The 22440-nt window shown below is 36.8% G+C and overlaps 2 protein-coding genes across 7 annotated transcripts; one reads left to right on the top strand and one right to left on the bottom strand.

Annotated features, from left to right (window-relative positions):
* The first annotated feature begins 7860 nt into the window (after positions 1 to 7860).
* Positions 7861 to 14566, top strand: LOC107821956 (kinesin-like protein KIN-5D). 6 transcript variants are annotated; one of them, XM_016648442.2, is made up of 23 exons: positions 7861 to 8014; positions 8309 to 8500; positions 8629 to 8758; positions 9046 to 9201; positions 9279 to 9755; positions 10019 to 10116; positions 10196 to 10352; positions 10447 to 10516; positions 10619 to 10695; positions 10791 to 10844; positions 10963 to 11043; positions 11130 to 11241; positions 11512 to 11598; positions 11699 to 11874; positions 12180 to 12341; positions 12417 to 12524; positions 12634 to 12792; positions 12888 to 12971; positions 13299 to 13504; positions 13612 to 13713; positions 13794 to 13903; positions 13973 to 14124; positions 14209 to 14566. In XM_016648442.2, the coding sequence occupies exons 2-23, from the start codon at positions 8322 to 8324 to the stop codon at positions 14419 to 14421; spliced, it is 3150 nt and encodes a 1049-aa protein (XP_016503928.2). In that variant the 5' UTR covers positions 7861 to 8014; positions 8309 to 8321; the 3' UTR covers positions 14422 to 14566. The 6 variants fall into 6 exon arrangements, with proteins under 6 accessions (XP_016503928.2, XP_075093449.1, XP_016503921.2 ...); XM_075237348.1 differs by having other exon boundaries at positions 7901 to 8014; positions 8246 to 8500; XM_075237349.1 differs by having other exon boundaries at positions 7911 to 8014; positions 8292 to 8500.
* Positions 14567 to 15686: 1120 nt separating this feature from the next.
* Positions 15687 to 21713, bottom strand: LOC107821955 (uncharacterized). Its single transcript, XM_075237347.1, has 3 exons — positions 21204 to 21713; positions 16836 to 21031; positions 15687 to 16143 (listed from the first exon to the last, which is right to left on the bottom strand). Exon 2 carries the CDS (start codon positions 20968 to 20970, stop codon positions 16867 to 16869), a length of 4104 nt encoding a protein of 1367 aa, XP_075093448.1. The 5' UTR covers positions 20971 to 21031; positions 21204 to 21713; the 3' UTR covers positions 15687 to 16143; positions 16836 to 16866.
* Positions 21714 to 22440: the final 727 nt, after the last annotated feature.

Raw genomic sequence — 22440 nt, 5'->3', positions numbered from 1 at the left:
AAGCACTTCAACGCATGTGCGCACGATATGTGGTAGATGGTCCATTTCCCACATGAACATAACCTTCTATTTTCATTCATCGTCTGTAGATTATTCCCACGGTGTCCGCGGATAGCGGTCTTAACTTCAAAACACCCCGTTCATGATCGTACTGAAGAAATGAATGCCACTGTGCTCGCCTCCTGGACCTTTCAAATCTTCTCATGGGTATTGGCATAAATTGAACACCCCTGTCCATCAATGCTGATGCAGCTGCATGCCTTTCAACAAACCTCTCTGCACTCTGTTTGAATGTCATGCGGACCATAGCAGTGACAGGCAGTCCACGGGCAGACTTCAACAAGCCATTGAATGACTCCCACACGTTTGTAGTGAGGGCTCCCCATCGTCTGCCGCCATCAGCATGCAATGTCCACATGTGAAGCTCATGCCCCATCAACCAAGTATAGGCTCGTGGTTCTAACTGTCGGATCTCTTCCATGCGCCTCGTGAATTTGCACTGCTGGTGCTCAGTTGCAGCCAGCCACATTAAGTCATGCAATGCCTTGTCAGGATATTTCTTCTGGAAATTGGCCTTCAGGTGACGCACACAGTAACAGTGGTATGCATATGGTTCCTGCCATTCAGGCAAGTGACGTACAGAACTTAAAATACCACCATGTCGATCAGATATTAGACAAATACCTGAACGCTGTTTGACAATGTGCTGCTTCAAGTGGTTCAAAAAAAGCGTCCATGTCTCTTCACTTTCATGGGCACATATGGCAAAAGCTAGTGGAAATATTTGCCCGTTGGCATCTACTGCAACTGCAATCAAAAGCTTAATATCATACTTTCCATAGATATGAGTACCGTTTATGGAAATAACAGGACGACAATGCACAAAACCATCAATTGCTGGTTTAAATGACCAGAACACATAGTTGAAAATATATTCGGGTCTGTCCAGACTCCGCTCATGCCTCCATTCAACAACAGTCCCGGGGTTAAAGTGTTGCAGTACGACCATGTACCTGGGCAGATTTGAAAAAGACTTATCCCAGTCGCCATAAATAAGTTCAAAGGCACGTTTGCGACCGAGATATGCCTTTCTTTTGGCTATAGTACAACCATACTCCTGGTGGACGGCTGTAATACACTCTTTAATCTTGAACCTAATGGACACTTCCAAATATGGAATCAAGACAAGAGAAATCAAGTCCACATCTAAGTTGAAGTGATTCTCATTGTATGTGTCCATTTCACATTTGTGCTCGCTAATAAATTTACCCACTTTCCACAAACCTGATTTTTTCTTGGTGGCACGCAACATACAGTGACAACCCATAAAGTCTCTACAGCATACAGCCTTGTATTTCTCCCTAGTTGATTCACTTACCGTCATCTCACGACACTCTCTTATACTGTAAATTTTTACAGCCCTAATTAGGCGAGCTTTATCGGGGAAATACATGCCCTTTGTCAGAACAACTGGTCTAGACTCATCCCACATCGCTGACCGAAATTCATCATCATCCCTTATGAGGGCATCCACGTTCGGCATGCTTGGCAAATTATCAAGGTAGGGAATATTCCGCTCATGAAATGGCACGTGGGACTCGTACACTCTTGGTCTAGCTGGAGGTGGAGGAACATGCTCCCTAGTCAACTCAGGTTCAACATTCACTTCCTCCTCCTCATCACCCTCATCATGGAAGGGTGTGTCATCCCCAGACTCATCCGCATTGTTGTCATAATCACTGTCATCTTCCTGACTCTGCGCATCTGCCAAATCACAAGTAAATATGTCGTCTATGGGCAATTGTGTGAGGTCAGGAGCTTCAAGAAGCTCGTTTTCACTGCACATAAAGAACAAAATGATAAGTTACCCAACTAGATAAATACTTTAGATATAGCTATATCACTTTACTTACAAGTCATACGGTTTTGACGTTTCATGATATAGATTTTCTTGTTGGTGATGACTCCCAGATGGACCACCATGGTCCAATACTCCAGAACTACGCATATTCAAACTAGGGGCATGGTCATAACTTGTAAAATTCATATCCGGACGGTACCCCCTATGAAAAATATGAGTGTTAATACAAATCCAATTAAAACATAAATTAAACATCGCTAAAACATAGTAAAATTGAAGTTTACCAGTCGTCTTGTTGATTATCTAAAGTCAAAAAATTATTTTGTGGTTGCTCATTCGCCGGTGGTGACAAGTTTAAATCAAGGCAAGCTCTTTCATCACCAATCTGTCTGGCAAAAACTGCTCCAGAATAACCACCCGATGACTGGGGGTTATCCTTACTATGCACGCCCTCATTATTGGGAACCTCTTCCACCTTGACGTATATTTCCAATAATTTTATTACAATAAATTCCCTATATTCAGCCAGAATCAGCAAAAAATCTCTAAGAGTTTCATCATCTCGATGTTAAACTCAGAATAATAAGCAAACCCCTGCGGAGTCACTGAATACGGAAATCTACCGGTTATTTTAAGGTTAACCGAACGCCTCCTCTCATTCATTTTTTTACGTAACAACGATACCAATTTATCGTACTCCATAGTAAGCGGCAATTTAACATGACATTGTGGAGGTGAGCTATACCTCACAGAGTTATTCTCCAACACAACCTCACCCCCCAATATAGTGAAACCCTTATTTTTGCCACTTCAGACATTGTAAAAAAATAATTGATAAGAAGAAGAGAGAAGTATGAACGTAAGTTTGAAATAAAGTATTGAATGAATTTTTATAAAATTGAAACGCCTTTAAATAAGGCAAGTCCGACGTTGGGGTGTAGAATTTTTCTATGTAAAATGCAGTACAATACTACGTTTTATGTATTGAATTATTGTTATGTCAGTTCATTATTGGTGGGGGCAAAAACCAGAGTACAACACAATTATTTAATATAAAACGCATTATTATACTGCGTTTTACAAATATATCTTAGTAAAACGCAGTATAGTACTGCGATTTACAAAAAAAAAAATTAAACAAAAACGCAGTACTATACTGCGAATTACTTTAACGGCAAAATTTCCGTTAAAGTAATTCGCAGTATAATACTGCGTTTTACTCATTTATGTAATTTTTTTTAAAGTAGTACAAAAGTGTTTTTTGTCCAAAAAATGATTAAAAAGGTTTCGGACTCGCTACAAGTCCACCTACGAGTTCGACAAAACCAAATTTCAGATAGTGTATTTATGTTAAAGATTTATTTAGAGCGCGTTTGGACATAAGAAATTTTTCCCTTTTTTCCAAAAACGTTGCACTTTTTTTCCGAAATCAAAGTTTATTCATAAAATTTTCAATTTTCATTTGAAGATGCATTTTGAAATTTTTTGAAAATTTTAAAAATTCCAAAAAGTTGTTTTTCAAATTTTTCACTCAAATCACTCACAAAAACTTCAAAAACAATAACACAACTCTAAATTTCAAATACCATTTTCAATTGAAAAATTGTTTAATTCCTTTTTTGGAATTTTACAATTCTTATGTCCAAACGCTCACTTAATACTCAATCATTTTAAGTTTAGTTGTTCACTTTTGACTTTGCACTCTCTTTTAAGAAAAAATAAATGAAGTATGTATTTTATAATTTTACCCATAATATTGATAACATTTTCAAAAGTCTTTGGGAAATGATTTGGGGAATGGTAGTTAATGACAAGGGTAAAATATAAAATAAAAATTAAAAAAAAAAGATTGTCTTTCTCTTAATTTAGTATAATGGACAAGTAAAAGTAAAAATATATTTTTAATATAGAAGACAAGTAAAAGTGAACGGAGGGAGTATGTGCAATAATTTATCCCTAACTCAATAACTTATCATGTCTTAAATTTCAGAATTCATATACTCAAAATCCTAGATCCGCCCATGTGTTTCAACCGCATAAAGTTTGTTACACAATTTGTTATTTGGGAGCATAATTGCATGAAAATGGTCGTGTGTAAATTATCGGAACTTTTTACCAAGGTTTCGTCTTAATCGTACATCAACAAAATTAACAGCCAAAAGAAGGAGAAAGCAAGTGAATTTTATTTTCAATTTAACCTTACTAGCAGTAAAAGGGGAATAATATAAACTCAATTCTCCTAGTACTAGTTTTGCTTATTTTTTTTTCTCTGACGTCTTTAAACCAAACATAAGTTAACGTTGAAATTGAACAGATTTCCATAACTGAGCACACACCTTAAGAGCAAGGCTGTCCTTCAGTTTTAGCTCTCATATCAAAGAGATAAGTTAATTAGTTCACCCACTCTGATTTTTGTGTAACAAAGTTTTTTGTTTTCTTCAAATAATTAAAGGAGATTTAGGAGAAGAGAGCAGGGTGCATGTGCGGACTCACATCACTCTTTATCACGTGGGGCAACTTTGACACCACACATTAACCCCACCTTTTGTCTACTTTTTTTTTTCCTTCCGTTTTATCTCCTTGTTTTCTTATCTTTATTCCTCACTCCTAATCACTATTATTTGTGTTCGGTGTGCGAACAAAGTCTTATTGAAAAATTAAAAATCGTACATATTTGACCCAAAGTAAAAAATTTCTTATCATATTAAAAGTGTCTTTTGGCTGATTTAGCCCAACAATTAGTATTACAACCCAAGTTTCGTGAGACGAATATGGCAATAGCAGAGTGAAGATGTGAGACTCGATTTGCTTAACCTTACGAGCTTGAAAAAGCATAGGTGGAACTTAGTCCAAGGAAGAGACCCGTAGATCGTGAAGATGGGCAACGTAAAATTTAATTGGAATTTTTACATTCCTATTCCATATAGAAAATTATATTACCCTCAATGTTTAAGGTTTGATTTAATTACATTTAGTATACCTAATTACCAATTTTATACCATAATATATTTTTAACTGTACAATTAATGTACCGTATATCACTCCTTAATTAACGCTATCGTATATTCCTCCAAATCCCCCCCTCCACGTTTCTCTCTCCCTCTCCCAACCCCCACGTTAATGAATTTGAATATGAATATCATCAAATCATCCACTTCTTCAAATAACAAGAGCACAAAACCAAGAAAGAATGGCAGCAATATAAGTAGTACTCAAAATGCAAAAGAACAACAGAACAATTGCAGATACTTAGGCATAAGGAGAAGGCCATGAGGTAGATATGCTGCGAAGATAAGAGATTCGAATGCGAAAGAATTCAAATTTGGGTTTTCAAAAATCATTATTTGTTTTGATTGAGTGTTGTTGTAAATAATTGAGAATATATTTTGGAGTTTATATCTCAATTTTGAGGAGCTTTGGTGAAGATTTAGACTTGGTTTTGGCTGAATTTCATATTGAAACTCGAAGAAGAAGAAGAAGAAGAAGAAGAAGAAGAAGAAGAAGAAGAAGAAGAAGAAGAAGACATATTGCAGAAATTGTAGATAAATTGTAGATTATTTTTTGCAGAAGATTTGTAGAAGTTTTAGTCGTTTTTGATTTGTGAAAACAGAAAACAAAGCATCTACAAATAGAATACAAATATTCTACAATTCATCTACAAAATATCTACAAACTGGGTATATTGAATTTTAATATCCCAATTCCCATTCGATTGTAGTTTAATTGGAATTTTCGACATAATTGCGTTTTTTGCAGAAGATTTGTAGAAGTTTTAGTCATTTTTGATTTGTGAAAACAGAAAACAAAGCATCTACAATTAGAACACAAATAATCTACAATTTATCTACAAAATATATATACAAACTGGTACATTGAATTTTTATATCTCAATTCTCATTCAAATGTAGCATAATTGTGATTTTGATATAATTGCGTTTTTCAGAAGATTTGTAGAAGTTTTAGCCGTTTTTTATTTGTGAAAACAGAAAATAAAGCATCTACAATCAGAATACAAATAATCTACAAATTATCTACAATTTATCTACAATTTCTGCAATATGTCTTCTTCTTCTTCTTCGAGTTTCAATCCGAAATTCAGTCAAAACCAAGTCTAATCTTCACCATAACCCCTCAAAATTGAGATATAAACTCCAAACCATATTCCCGATTATTTTCAACAACACTCAATCCAAACAAATAATGATTTTTGAAAACTCAAATTTGAATTCGAAGCCCTTTCAAACTTTTTAATGGCTGTCAATGGTGGAAAATATCTGGAAGAATATTTACTTCCATAATTGTAGCGCGCCTAAATAAAAATATCTGGAAGAATATTTAGCTCCAGATTTGTCGTGCGCCTAATTAGGAAGGAATCAACACCTAATAATTGGTATTTAATGAATGATATATATTTTGTAGAATAACTGTGAACATGACGGGTAAATATGAAACTATACACATTTTTGGTAATAAGGTTTCATATATGGTATAGGAAGGAAAAAATCTCAATTTAGTTCGAGAAGGAGAAATTATGTGGGTTTGATCCAAAACGGATAATATCTTACCACCTAAGAGTATCTTTAGGCTGATTTAACCATGTAAAAGTTTCAAATTGATATTGGATATGATAAAATCTAATAGGCAACTATACGACAAGTGATGGTTAGAGAAAAACACATCATGTGACATCAAAGCAGTATAGATGGATTAAAAAAAAGTAAAAATATTTATATCAAAGAAACAAAATAATATAAATGCGGTAAACTAGCTTACTTATAAAAGACAGTTAAATTAAATGAATTTTGATATAAGTTTATTTACTAATATAAAGATTAACTCGGTCGATGATTAGGTATCAAATCTTGATAGTTATCCCCATTGCTTTAAACTTAAAATGAGATTCAAATATAAAACAAAACTTGAAGACATAGTAAGCAATTTCTTGAATTCAAAATCATCCCAACATTATTAATTGGGTTACACTATAATCCTTATTACTTAAAATAATCATGAAATATATAGTAATAAGACAATTGGCATGTTCTGGACCCTACTACTCCTCCTCAGGGGAATGAGGCTCCACCTGACTCCCTTTAAATATAGAAAATTCAATTGCCGTAGATTTGTATAATCATTATTTTAAAACTATTTTACATAGTCATCAGATTAGATTTTTTTTTTTATTTAAAGCATCGAAGGACTGGTACAAATTTGACATTCTCTAACGTGCACTAGTACACAACAATTATTGATTTGAACACAAATTTATATCAAGTGATTTGATATTAAATATTCTAATTTCAGCACCTTTGCAAAAAATTATGTGTTACAAAATCAAATTAGTTGTAACCCCAATATATATAGCAATATCGAGTGAGAAAAAAAAATTAGTAAACAAACTGAAAATAACGTGTCTAAATTATTTACACCTAACTCGTTCGATATTTAATTATTTTCTTTAAATGCTCTTAAATTTTCCTCACCTTATTTGAAAATTCTCCAATTGTTTTTGCTGAATTTAGATTTCTCCCGTTTGATTAGATTTTTTAATATATATAATGGCTCTTTAGCTAATGTATGTTAAAAGATTTAAAAATATCTATATAAATGTTGTCGGCCATAGATTAAGGTGTAGTAAATAGACTGGTATATTTAATATTTCTTACTTCTCAAAATAAGTGTTACTTTCGTTTTTCGTGAATCAATTAACAAATCTTTAATTTTTTAAAATTACAATTAAAATATTATAAATTATAACTATGACAATATGGTGAAAAAATTAAATATTAATTAAAATTTATATAATTTGGGGCGGAGAAAGTAATGTTATTCTTATCTCTCGAAAATCAATATTTTTCTCTAACTGAAATGCTTGATGACGAAACTTTTATGGCGCTTTCTAAATTAATAAATTGATTTTCTTTTCTCTGATGTCCCCAAAAAGATATAAAATATTAAATTGATAACTTGAGTAAATAGAGGCCGAATTTCTTCTACTTGGCTCTTATTATGTTTAAATTTAAATCTTCTCCGTTCACTACACTCACACACACTCTCTCTCACATAGATCTAGGAAGTTAGCTCTCTAGAACATTCGCCATTGCCGAAATATTCGAAGCTCTCAACGGCCGGCAACTACTTCAGTGTCTGCAAGTATACACACACATACACTTCTTGCATTTTACTTTTCTCAGATTTGAATTTGAACTGACTTACGTTGACTAAGAGGAGAAGGTTAACATTAGCTAACATGTCTTATCGATTAATCATTGAATTCAAATCCACATTTTACTTCTCCGTATATATTTGTTGCTTGTTGTGGTATATATATAATTTTTTTTAGATATATTCATTTATTTGTTTGTTTTTATGTATTATTTTCAGCTCAGATTTGAATTTGAACTGACTTACGTTGACTAAGAGAAATAAGGTTGTGATGATTTGAAGGATAACTAGAGGAATGGAGTCATCACAATCGCAGCAACAGAGAAGAGGAGGCGGTTTAATTTTGCAGACGCCGCCGCGGTCTAGCGATAAGGCGGCGGCGAGAGATCTGCGATCGGGGGAAGGGAATAATAATATGAGTGGAAAGCATGACAAAGAAAAAGGCGTCAATGTACAAGTCATTTTGCGTTGCAGGTCAGTTAAAATGAGTGTAGTGTACTTTGGAGTTGGTTATACTTTTACAAAGCAAACGACGGCAATGTACTGATGTTGAATTGAACAGTATAGTTGATTGGAATTTGCCATGGTGTGAATATTTGCAGGCCGTTGAGTGAGGATGAGATTAGATTGCACACACCAGTTGTGATTTCGTGTAATGAGGGTCGAAGAGAAGTTTCTGCTATTCAGAACATTGCTAATAAGCAGATTGACAGAACATTTGCCTTTGATAAAGTATGATATTTCACATCTGATTTCTCATTTATCTGTTAGCATCATATTCAAACAGATTCACGATAGGGAATATGGACCAAAAGAAATGTAAAATCGAATAAAGTAGAGCAATATCCATTTTCCTATTACATTTTTAATTTGTTTTACTAAGTTCTAGTGGATCGCTTTAGTGTTTTTAGTGTCATTACACTTTTATGTTTTTATTTAAATAAAACTCTCTAATTTGTTTTTACTTAATCATGATTTTCATAAAGACTCTAACTTGATGCTGGATAATTCTGTTGTAGGTGTTTGGACCAACATCCCAACAGAAGGACTTGTATGATTCTGCCATATGGCCTATTGTTTTTGAAGTTCTAGAAGGATATAACTGCACCATTTTTGCTTACGGGCAGACAGGAACTGGGAAAACTTATACCATGGAGGGAGGGGGAAGAAAAAAGGTTGGTGGTGTTGATAGAAATGTGTTTGTTTCAACTAGTTGTTTCTTCATACTAATTGTTAACGTTGCCCCATTTAGAATGGGGAGTTTCCAAGTGATGCAGGTGTTATCCCCCGTGCTGTTCGGCAAATTTTCGAGATATTAGAAGCTCAAAATGCTGAATATAGCATGAAAGTAACGTTTTTGGAGCTATATAATGAGGAGATCACAGATCTTTTAGCTCCTGAGGAATGCACAAAGTATGTAGATGATAAATCCAAAAAACCTATAGCGCTGATGGAAGATGGTAAGGGTGGAGTTTTGGTAAGAGGCTTAGAAGAGGAGATTGTTTCCACTGCAAATGAAATTTACAAGATCTTGGAGAAAGGTTCAGCGAAGAGGCGTACAGCAGAGACTCTTCTTAACAAACAGAGCAGTCGTTCTCACTCTATTTTCTCCATCACAATTCACATCAAGGAATGCACTCCAGAAGGAGAGGAGATGATTAAATGTGGCAAATTGAACCTTGTTGATCTTGCTGGTTCTGAGAATATATCACGTTCTGGTGCAAGGGAGGTGAGAGTCTGAGTACAATAATCTGACTGTCAAGCCATTGCATTTGGCAGTATTCTTAGCGCATGTAAACATAGTTTAAAGAAACAATAGAATGTCCAGAGTACTGTTTTAGCAATGTCTCAAATTTATCTTTTGTTCTTGACAGCTAATCCCTAGACATTCTGCTATCTAAGATCTCTATATTTACTGACCTTTTTCCTTGTCCAGATTTTTTCTTCTTAGTTATAGTAATCAATAGTAGGCTAAAATTTCTTTTGCTGCAGGGCAGAGCGAGGGAAGCTGGTGAAATCAACAAGAGTTTGCTTACACTTGGTCGTGTTATAAATGCTTTAGTTGAGCACTCTGGTCATATCCCATACAGGTCTTCTTTAATCCAGATCTAAGTTATTATAGAATGCTTTTAATGCTTAGATATTCTGACAAAGAATTGCAAATCTCAGAGATAGCAAATTGACAAGGTTGTTGAGGGATTCGCTGGGAGGGAAAACAAAGACATGCATTATTGCAACAATATCACCCTCAGTTCACTGTCTGGAGGAGACACTGAGCACTTTAGATTATGCTCATCGTGCCAAAAATATAAAGAACAAACCAGAGGTCAGTTTTCTGGACATTTATTACCTAAAGAATGTCTCTTTACCTTTGCTCTCTGATTTAAGTATCCTTCAGTTTTCTTCTGCTGCTATTTCAGATTAACCAGAAGATGATGAAATCTGCAATGATCAAGGATTTATACTCTGAGATTGACCGACTGAAGCAAGGTCTATATTTCTATCTTCCTCTCTTTCTGTATATAAATATATATCTTGCATTGATAAATTATTTGATAACATATTTTGTTTGTTCTATTTTAATGCCGACAGAGGTGTATGCGGCAAGAGAGAAGAATGGAATTTATATACCAAGAGACCGATATCTTCAAGAAGAAGCGGAGAAGAAGGTTCAGTACTGTTTTCTGGATCTCATGATTGCTTGCATTCACTTTACATGCTTGTTTAATACTCCTATGGTTAACTTGTCAGTATCCTCTCTCAGGCAATGTCTGAAAAGATAGAAAGAATGGAACTTGACTTCGAGTCCAGGGACAAGGTGCGCAAGAGCTGAAAAATCTTGAGCATCCTTATTTTCTTATTAAAACTGATAACTTTTGTAAAAAAAAAAAAATTGATAAATCATAACTCATTACCCTGTTGCCTTCTGCAAACAGAAACTTTTGGAACTTCAGGAACTGTATAATTCTCAGCAATTGTTGACAGCAGAATTGGGTGACAAACTTGAGAAGACAGAGGTTAATGGAATTCTGACCCCAACTTATTCCACATCTTTATTGCTGACTCTTTCTCATTGAATTTTCTATACTTTTGTTTCTTTCAGAAAAAGCTTCAGGAAACTCAGCATACACTGGCTGATCTTGAAGAGAAACACAGGCAGGCAATTACAACTATAAAAGAAAAGGAATTTCTGATATCTAACCTCCTAAAATCTGGTAAGCTTCATCCTCTATGCTGGGCGAAAGGAGAATTCTTTTTGCTAGTCAATCTCTTTGGAGAAGCAATGTATCTATACAAATAACTCAAATTATTTTAACATTTTCAAAAAAGTGAAATTGGTATATGGGTATGTTACATTTGTATTTAAACATTAGTAAATTTAGATGTAGCCATAATCATTAGGCAGTGAATGTGTGGGGGTTTATGTAGAATAATTTCACTTTTAGAGTTGTGCATTATATCTGGAATTGCATGTCTTCTACCAGAAAAAGCACTGGTTGAGCAAGCATTTGAACTTCGAGCTGAACTGGAAAATGCTGCATCAGACGTGTCGAACTTGTTTGCCAAGATTGGTATGTACACAGTGTTTAAGACATGACGAATTTTCTTGCTAAGAAAACAATGTTGCATGACTGCATCAAACTCCTGCATACTGATAATGGTTGATATCAGAGCGGAAAGACAAAATAGAAGATGGAAACAAAGTTCTCATCCAAAAATTCCAATCCCAATTGACCCAAGAGCTTGAAGTCCTGCATAAGACTGTCGCTTCTTCAACCACACAACAAGAGCAACAACTCAAAGGCATGGAGGAAGACATGCAGTCCTTTGTTTCTACAAAGACTGAGGTATTCCTGACTCAAATGTAGAATTAGCCTTTAAAGTACCACACTCAACGTAACATACTAGAAAAATTGCATGACATGATACCAAAAGGAAGTGGGAATATGTAGTTTTCAGATTTTATTTGTTGCAGTATTTACTAAAATAAATTGAATTAGGGAGCATATATTATTACTTGAACCTGCTATTTTGACACAAAAAAATTACATGCTTAATAAGCCTAGTGCATCAATTGTGTAATAGGTTCACATACTTCTGATAGAAGTTGTACTCCTATTAACCAATATTACTTTCTGGTCTGCTTTTTCAGGCAGTGGAGGAACTTCGCGGCCGTCTAGAGAACTTGAAAACTATGTTTGGTTCTGGTATTAAAGCTTTAGATGGTTTGGCCGGGGAACTTGACGGCAATGCTCAGTCAACCTTTGACCGTTTAAATTGTGAAGTTTCAAAACATTCTTCTGCTTTGGGAGAGGTGCGTATCTTTTATGTTGCTTTTAGAAATTCTAGCTTATTTTTTTTTTATCTGATCTCCTTTTTCCTGATGTAGCTTTTTAAGGAAATTGCTTCTGAGGCTGATATCTTGGTTAATGATCTTCAAAAAAGTTTGCACAATCAGGAGGAGAAACTAATTGCATTTTCACAACAACAACGTGAGGTATCAATAGTCAACTATTTGTGAAGCACGTATAATCTTCACTGATTCTATTTTGGATCTTTCTTTCTCCTTCTTGAGTAGAGCTTATAAATTTTGGATGCCTTTATAGGCACACTGCGGGAGTATCACAATGTCAAGGTCCATTTCTCAGATTACTGGGAACTTCTTTAAGACTTTAGATATGCATGTGTCTCAGTTGGGTGAAATAGTGGAAGAAGCACAGACAGTCAGTGACCAAAAATTCTCTGAACTAGAAAATAAGTTTGAGGCAAGCGACTTCATCCACCAGCATATGGCTATTTATTAAACAAAGGTTGATATGCATTTTTTAACCTCATTTTATTGCGGATCTCTCATTTTTAGGAATGTGCTGCCAATGAGGAAAGGCAAATCTTAGAGAAAGTGGCAGAACTGCTTGCTGGATCAAATGCTAGGAAGAAAAAGCTGGTAGGTCATCAATTTATAATAAAGATGTGCATCGCAATTTTTGATGTGGCTAAGATTGCACAACTCTAATCTTGAGCAAGATGATGATACACTATCTTCATGAGAAGTCTTGTAGGTGTTGTAGACAGCTTGGGACTTCCTTTTCTCTTATCTAGTTTTATGCTTGAGTATGTGCTTACTTGCTTGTAGTCAGTGCTCATTAGTCAATAATTGACTTATTACATTATTGAGCAGAAAATCCTGCATCCTGAATCACAATCATTAATTGACTTTGATCTACTTTAGGTTGCAATAGCTAAGTGAATTTTGCATGGCTATCTGTTCTAGGTTCAAACCGCAATTGATGACCTTAGAGAAAGTGCCTCCAACAAAACCAACAGACTAAAACAAGAGATGTCAACCATGCAAGATTCAACTTCTTCAGTTAAAGTCGAATGGTCCAATTACATGGAAAAGGCTGAATCGCACTATCTTGAGGATACTGCTGCTGTGGAAAATCGGAAGAAAGAAATGGAGGAGGTGCTACAGAATTGGTATAAACTCAGCATATATTCCATAATATCTTTGAACTGACACTGTTCTTTGATGTCTATAAGTCTTTTTATCATTCTTTCTGCTAACCTGGAATATGAATGTGCAGTGTGCAAAAGGCTAAATTGGGAGCAAAGCAATGGACAAATGCTCAACAGTCTTTATTGAACCTAGAGGAGAGAAATGTTGCTTTTGTTGATGAAATTGTTAGGTTAGTTGACTAAATGACTGTTCGAGTGTTCAGTTTCTTAGTTGTTATGTCTTACTTAGACTGAGTACGGTTTCTTTTAGGGGAGGAATGGATGCAAATCAAGCATTGCGTATGCGATTTTCATCTGGTGTGTCATCCACCCTTGAAGACACTGATGCTGCTAGCAAGCACCTACTCTCATCTATTGACCGTAAGCTATCAAGATTAGACGTTAAGAGATTAACTTTTGTCTTTCAATTAACTTGATTAACATGTGCAGATTCTTTACAACTCGACCGTGATGCTTGTGCAAACCTTGATTCGACGATTGTTCCTTGTTGTGGAGAGTTGAGAGAACTAAATAGCGGGCACTACCACAAGGTGGTTGAGATTACAGAATATACTGGAAAATGTCTTTCACAAGAATACGTGGTAAGGATATTGCATCAAAAAATACTTAGTTTGTAAAAAATACCCTGTTCTTAGTCTCTCTCAAACTGCTTCTAATTATGCTAGGTTGATGAACCATCATGCTCGACTCCAACGAAGAGACCATTTAATCTTCCAAGTGTTGAATCTATTGAAGAACTAAAAACTCCTGCTTTCGAGGAGTTGTTGAATTCATTTTGGGATGGAAAATCCTCAAAGCAAGCAAATGGAGATGTAAAGCATATTGCAGAGGTAGCTCCTTTACGAGATTCAAGAGTTGCCCTCACTGCTCTAAATTAGAAGAGTTCAGACTTTAGACATAATATAGGAATTGAGGAGAAAAGTTGTACATAATATATATGTCCTTGGATATCCATATACTCACCTATACGTAGTGGATATAATTTTATCTCTATTCTTTTTACTTAATTTTGGTATTGGTTTGGAAGAGTTTCACTTCTTTGAAATTCTTGTAGGAAACAGAGTTGGAGTTCCTGAGACAAGATGGAAATATGTAGAGCCCGTTTGAATTAGCTTATTGTAAATAGCCGATAAGCTTGAAATGCTGAAAAACATTTTTAAGTGCTGAAACTAATTTTTTAAATAAGCATTTACGTGTTTGGATAAATGTGCTAAAACTGATAATAACTAGTTGATGTGTTTGGTAGAAAAGTGCTAATAAGCTATTCTTTTATTAAAATGACTAAAATACCTCTAAAACTTTACAAATGATTATCAATTAAAAAATTTAAGGATGAATAATGAAAATAGTATGAAGAGAAAATTAGAAAATTTATTTTGGGAAAAGTATTTTGTGAATTCAAAAATATTATTAAGGATAATTTAGTAAAAGCTTTGGTCAAACTAAAAGTGCTTGTAAGTTGAAAAGACCCCCAACTTATGGCTTATGACTGATTTTAGCTTATAAGCACTTTGGGTGTTTACCAAATACGTAGATAAGTCAAAAGGTGCTTATAAACCAGTTTCCAAACACCCTCGTAATGTTTGCACTTAACATTGCAGTTAAGTTTGAAGTGTCTGGATGCGACGTTGATAGAGTTAGTAAATTTAATTTGTATCATTTCTCAATGTGGAAACATTAGTAGACGATACACGTATACTGAACACTGCAATTAGGCTTTGAAATTTTCAGTTAGACGTCTGAGCAAATTACGGTTAATCAAACTACAACTGCTCAACGCTTCCCCTGAATAGGAAGGGCACTGATTGAATATGTTTTTTTAAAACTAGTTCTGCAGGAATTTTGCTCTTGAAATTTTAATAATCTAACAATCTCTCCCTTGTTGTAACAATCTCTCCGGAAACAGCCTCTCTACTCCCTCGGGTTAGGGGTAAGATCTGCGTACACTCTACCCTCCCAAGACCCCACTTGTAGGATTTTACTGGGTTGTTGTTGTAACAATCTCTCCCTTCTGTTATCATTGTTAAACAGAAGTGCGTCCCAATCACATATTAACAAAGAAAAGGACCTGAATAAATGTTATACGAGAGAAGATCTATGTATGAATGCAGTTGTAGGAACATGGGCATTAGGCAAGCACAAAGATCACAAGACAGACTTATTTTCATTTATCTCATCTAACTTAGATGTATGTACATAAGAGGGTGTACCACATGGAATCTGTCGCTTCTCAATTCAGAACAGTGGTTGCTACTGCATTCTGGTTTCATATGAATATGCCATCTAAATATATACTGGAAAAAAGAACAAATGAAAAAGGGACAGCGAAAAAGACAAGCCATTATGGGAAAGAAAAGTTGTGCAACAGCAAGCAATTACCACCTGCAGTTTACATATCAGAGGCTCCCCATTTTCTCCTTTTTAACTAGAATGAATCTACAACTGAACCGCCATTGCAAAAATACACCCCTTAGCGTGGCCAAAAACTGGAACTGTTGGAAGTGGATGAATTTCAATGAGCATAACGGACAGTATGTTTTGTTAGAGCCATCTGATGATCGACATCTCCTGTCTTCAGGTGGGGAATATATAAGGCTTTTCTGCAGTAAAGACCAATTCAACAGTAGGTTAAGGAGAAAAAGTAGTACAATTCCAACACTCCGCCCCCTTCCCCCCAGAGGTGGAATCAACCAAAACATTGGATCGAAGCCTGAATCACACTCATAAAAGGGAAATCCAAATGTATAACTTTCTGACCTACGTTCACCATTTATAATAAAGAGAGCACTATTTGTTTTGACAAAACTTCTCAAGACAGAAACAGCAAGAGACTAAAAACATGACGAGAGACCAGGTCAAGTTGTTAGTGTAAGCTAGAGCCTCAAGTCCCAAAAACTATGTTAAGCTTTTTGCATATTGCAATGAAACTGACAAACCTTGTGGTTCAACCAAAAAGATTAAAGTGCAATTACCATCGAAATACTCGCGGTTAATATTTTACCTGTAATTCAGCAATATGCATGCTTCACTTAAAAAATTCCCCCATAAAAATGTAAAAGTGACGCAGAATTCCAAATCAGATAATTACAAGTCGAACTACAATCAAACAACTTTAAAAGTTCAAAGTACAGCCAAATATACCAATCAACCAAATTAAATGTTTAAATAAGTTGCATAACATAAAGAACCTTAAATACAAGTTTATAGTTCAGAGTGGATTGGAGGTAGAAAAGGAAATTGAATCCATTGTAAAAAGTAGTAACACGTACAAAATGTGAACGGATCAAAGTACCTGGAAGCTTGTGACAGAGCTCTTTCCACAATCAAGCAGGTGGTTCTCCACCACACGTTTCATCATCAAAATTATCAGTAGAGTTCTGCTGACATAACAACTTATTTCCTTCTCCAGGAGTTGAGCAAAGAGTATCCCAATCCATCAGAGAAGAACTACAATGCGTAGCACCTTGTTCTAACACATGGCTGCTCTTAATGTTTTCCTCCACTTGATCCTTAACATCCTCATAAGCAAGGTCTGTTCGATCTTCATCCATGTTTGACGGCTCAACATTGAGATCTGAACTCAAATCAAAACCGTTTTGTTCCCCTGTGCCGTGATAAGCAATGGTCACTGCTACTTGGTCAGAGGGTTCGGGAGCTTCTTTCTTTTGCCTCTTCCATTTCTTTGTAGATGAAGTACCATCATCCTCAAAATCTTCTTCTTCTCTATCTCTATGTAAGTAAACCCAGAGCTTCTTCTCATTATCAAACTGTACACAAGGATCACGTTCATAATGCAAACGGTCCAATGCACCACTAACAACTTGATTGACTTGAGCATCAGATACCTCTTCCACAATATACTGTGAGTCTCTGATTAAAGTGCAAACATCTGCTCTAGTCCCTGTACTGCCAGGCAACCTAGCAGCTGCATCTCGCACAAGACAGAGAATCGTGACATGGGCAGGACGATCCTTTTTAAGCATAAAGTGATCACGGGCTTTTGAAGTTGGCTTGCCACCGCATCTTCTCAGAGGAGCAACTATTGATTTTTTCCCATCAATAGCAGTGTAGGAGAAGGCCCTGTCAGGAATTGAATACCTAAGGAATTCCTCTTTCCGGAAATACTCTCTGACTTCTTCAGAGCTTGGGCCAATGGTACTCAGACTCTTCTGAGCTCGCAAGTCCCTGAACCGTTCCTTCTCATCCAAATTATATTGCATCAATGACAACGGAGGGTCAGGAAGACTTCCTATCTGCCGTAGCGTTTCCTGACCATTTTTCAGCCAATTGGCAAACGAATCAACTAACTTCACAAGCATTTTATGGGGAAGACCCCACGCTTCTGGAGATGTGACTTCCTCCATAGGCTCATGATCAGATGAGTCGGGACTCACGGGACCAATCCAGGACCAACTTTTGGTGGCTTTTTCATAGACCACAAGTGGCTTCCATCCTTTTGCACCTAGTGGTGCTGTTTTGGAAGAAAATATTTTGAGTACTCCTCTGACCAAATCATGGAGAGGTTCTTGAGTCTCAAGAATACAGGGGTCACCCGGGTTTGATCTCACACGGTTAACAATTTCCTGCACACAGAGAGAGGGCACATTTGCTTGAGTGGAAGGTGGAGAATTGTCACCATCTAACTCTGAAGGTGGTGCAACTCCGTTAACAGCTTCTTGCTTGATACCATGCTCCTCCACGGCATCCAGTCTTCCAGCATTTCTATCTACAGCCTCTTCTGGAAGCAAAGTAATCATTGCCATACGAACTGCTGAGAGAAGATGAATGATGGAGAATGAGAAGCCAGTATGAACTGTAGGGGTAATCAAAGGGAATGGCTTTTTTGGAGGTCGGCTTTCCACATCTACATCTTCTATCATTTCTGAAGTTGGAGATCTGGGAACTCCCATTAAAGAAGGCCATGATTCATCCTCCAGCTTCTTTTTACCCCGCTTCGTGGACAGATCATCTTGTCGCTGCTGGATTTCAGCATAGAGATGGTCAGTACCATCTAGCTCATCCATGTATGGGGTATCAGTTTTGACTTTCCGCTTCTTCATGACTGAATTGCAACCTGTTAATAGCACATTAGATTTTTCATGATGATCACCAGCACGTGTGTCAAGCATCTGACCTTTCTTTGAAAATTTGGCAGAAACTCCACTTTTTTTAGTCGGAAACCGTGTCCGCAATGAGTCATCCTCCTGAAACTTCTGATCTTGCATATAGTTTGACTGCAGGATATCACGGCTAACTTTTCCTTTATGTTTCTTCTCTCTGGTGGATGCCATGTGGAACCTTTCAGTATGGCCCCCTTGCAAAGGGCCATTCTTGGCTAGCTTGTAGATTGGTTGCTCGTCGTCATCATCGTCGTCATTGTTGTTATTGAACTGGGTTAGACCAGAGAAATGATTTCTAGCCAAATTTCTGGTGGAGAAACTACTCAAATGACCAAGATCATGCATCTTACCCATCGGCTCTGCTCCCAAGCCAAGACTTCCAGTTTTCTTCGAGTGGAGAAGTTCACCAGAGTCATTCACCATCCTAAAGGAATGAAATGAGCTATCACGAGCCGGAATACTACACTTATCCTTTTGAGAAAATTTAACCTTTTTAGTATCCAATGCGGACATCAAGTTAGGGGAACCACTGGGATATGCCCACTTGCTCCTCATTAATGGATTATATTCCTCATCCTCATCACTTTTTTCTGATGATTCAGTTTCAGTTTCTTCAATATTCGCAAATACCCTTCTACCTCTGGTTCCGGAAGCATCTTGTCCGCCATTCTGCATTTTTGCCCTGACTTTCTCAGGGAAGGCTGCCTTTGCCCTATAGTCTGACTGAAACAACTTATCGTTGAACTTGCGATCAGGATATTCTTGATCCACCTTCCACTTTTTGCCTTTTACATTCAAGTTACCAAACTTATGGGATGGGTTGGTAAAATAGGTGTCCTCTGGTGCTTTACTTGGCCAAAACTGTTCACTTCCACCTGCTAGTTCCATCCCACTTCCCTTCAGTGACACTTTGGGAATACGGATTTTCCCATAATTATTCATCTGCTCTTCAGAGACAAACTGTGGGAGACCATCAGCATACCTGTCCTTTTTCCCAAAATCATATGCAGTTCTGGCATTGCTGGGCTTTGCGGTCAAGACCTTAATATCTGACAGCTGGTTGACAGTATTGTTCCTGCCGTAGGCATAAGGATCATTCTTCAAAGGCATAGGCACGCCCAAGAAAACATCAGCACATTCTTCCATTCTAACCCTTTCATGCTTCTTCCCCGATTTGACACTCCCACTTTTATCAACAGCCCCTGCTCGTGAAAAGTTTCTCTCTCTCTGCACGTCCACTTCGTACATCCCATCCTCCTCATCGTCGCCATTCAACTGATCTCTCATTGGGACAGCCATCCCAGAATCATAGCCCATTCCTTTAGCACGACGAGAAAGAGGCAATGCAGAATCATATGGCCCAGATGATTTGAGTTCCATTCCTTTTGAGCCATTTCCACCTACCTTGAATGTCCCTCTTAGGTTCTGCTTTCTGTATCTGGTAGCTTCCGAAGAAGCCATTTGCCTAAGAGAAGAAGAATCCAAGGCTGACCCTTTCCCATATCCAGAATAACAGCCCATATCCTGCCCAAGATTCCGATCTTTTGTTCTTTTGCCCCACAAATTATCACTAAATTCCTCTCTCTCGGATCCATCACTTTCCAGTTCTTCCATCTTCTCATACATTAGAATCTTCTCGTTCTTCTTAATGTTCAGCACTTGCAGCTTCTCCTCAATACTATACCCTGGACAACTGAGCCAAGCATCTCTTATCTGACAAAGATTACTGACAATTGCATTCTGATGGTTTCTGAGGCGGTGATAATGCTGTCGCTTCTGAAAGAAAATTAATCCTTGGCGATAAAGCGCCACTCTCGGCTCACATAACCCGCCCTTCAACATGTTAAACAGCTTATCAATGGGACTTCCAAAATGCAAATTATCACCCGCGAGAAGGTCTTTCAACGTTCTCATGAACGTTTCCTGGTCCATGTCAGGAAGAAACTGAGCAAGATTAAACCTTTCTTCCTCAGACAACACCTCATTCCAAACATCCAATGACAACACATCGCCAAGCCCCGAAAGATCATACAATTCAAAGGGAATGCTACATGTTTGATCCCCAATTTGACAAAACTCCTCCCTAGACTCACCTAATTCCAACAAATCAAAGTCATCTGAACCCGCCCCCGAATCACAATCATCAAAGTAATCATCATCATCATCATCCTCGTCATTAGATTCAACTTCACCCCCGTTTCGCCTCTCAAACTCCTCGTCCTCACTCGACATAGTGTCCTTACTATGAGGAGAAAACTCGGAAAAATCAAATTTTGATGCCTTAAAGCTGCTCTTTTCGATCACCATTCAACATAAAAATTACCACACTTTTTAAACCAGTGAATCCTTGAATCCAAAATTCAAAACCCTAGAAAATTAAGCCAAAAAATAACATGCAAAATTCAGAAATCCCCAATACCCAAATGATAAAACTTTAAAAAATTTAAAACTCATCTCTTAAACACAAAGACACAGATACCAAAACACATATATACGATAGGTGTCAAGAAAAAAAATTAGAGATAGGATAGAAAAATTACCTTGAAAATGGATGAAACCCAGACGCAGGAAAAGAAGCGAATAGAAGAAAGGAAAAAGGAGGCGACCCAAAATTGCTTGATGGAAGAGAAAGAAACCCTAGAGGGGCGGAAGAGAAGAGGCGGTTATATTGTGCTATGCGAGAGCACAGTAAGATTACTATTACTATAGAATGAACAGGAAAAGGAAAAGGAAGAAGAAGAAGAAGAGGACGTGGAAGGTGGCGTAGCCGTTCGATTGAAACATGAAATGACGAAAAAGGACATTGTGAGAGATAGAGAGGAGTAGAGCTTGAAGGAGATAGAGAGAGTGTAATAGAGAGAGAGAGAGAGGGGGTGGGGGTGGGGGGGTCGGAGAAGAAGGGTGGTGAGTCAGTAACTGAGTCAGGAACAGAGTTGACTCGGGTGTGGGCCATACCTACTTAGCTATCTAAATTACAAGACTAACAGGAGTGAATTTTACCTGGTACCTACGGACTACTAATTGGTCGTGGCAACAAAGAACAAAGCCTTACACGCCACTTATGCTTTGGACACAAATCATAAATGCACTAGGAATCTAATAATTTTGGGATAATGAAATTATATTTATTTCGTATTTAATTTTAGTTGTAGGCATATAAATTTTATTGAAATTAAATCCGTAAAATAATTTGGACTATATAATTAGATTAGTTATATAAATTTAATATATATAGATTAAATAAATAAATCTTAATCCATTGGACTAGTCCACTTAATTGGGCTAAAGTGATGAGCCCAATTCATTAGGCCCAAGATTTCATCTTCCTAGAGGCCCAAATGAATAACCACGTGTCAAATGACGTGGCACGCCAAGTCAAGCGGAAGAGCCAATAGGATCGTGACACATGTCAAAATGACAAAGCATGCCAAGTCACATTAAAAGGCCAATGAAATCGCGCCACGTGTGCAAGTGACATGTTCTCGCCAATCAAATACGGCCATGTCACACTTCAATTTGATTGGCCGGAAAGAGTTTGTTCTTATCATAACTCCTCTCTCTCACAACTATAAATAAGGGTCTTCATAACTCAATAGAGACACCAGAAGTTATAACAAAAAGCAAGAAAGAGCTCGTGGATCAAACGCTGCAAATTTCTCCACAAGATTCAAGCTTCAATCAATCATGTTCAAGCTCAAGAACGAAGAACAAATCAAGGTCAAGTTCAAGCAATCAAGCTAAAGCTCAAGAATAAGATCATCTATGATGACCCAAAAG

This window comes from Nicotiana tabacum, chromosome 18, assembly GCF_000715075.1.
Source record: "Nicotiana tabacum cultivar K326 chromosome 18, ASM71507v2, whole genome shotgun sequence".
Lineage (NCBI taxonomy): Eukaryota > Viridiplantae > Streptophyta > Magnoliopsida > Solanales > Solanaceae > Nicotiana > Nicotiana tabacum.
The sequence above is the reverse complement of the archived record's forward strand: the minus strand, read 5'-3'. Positions and strand labels throughout refer to the sequence as shown.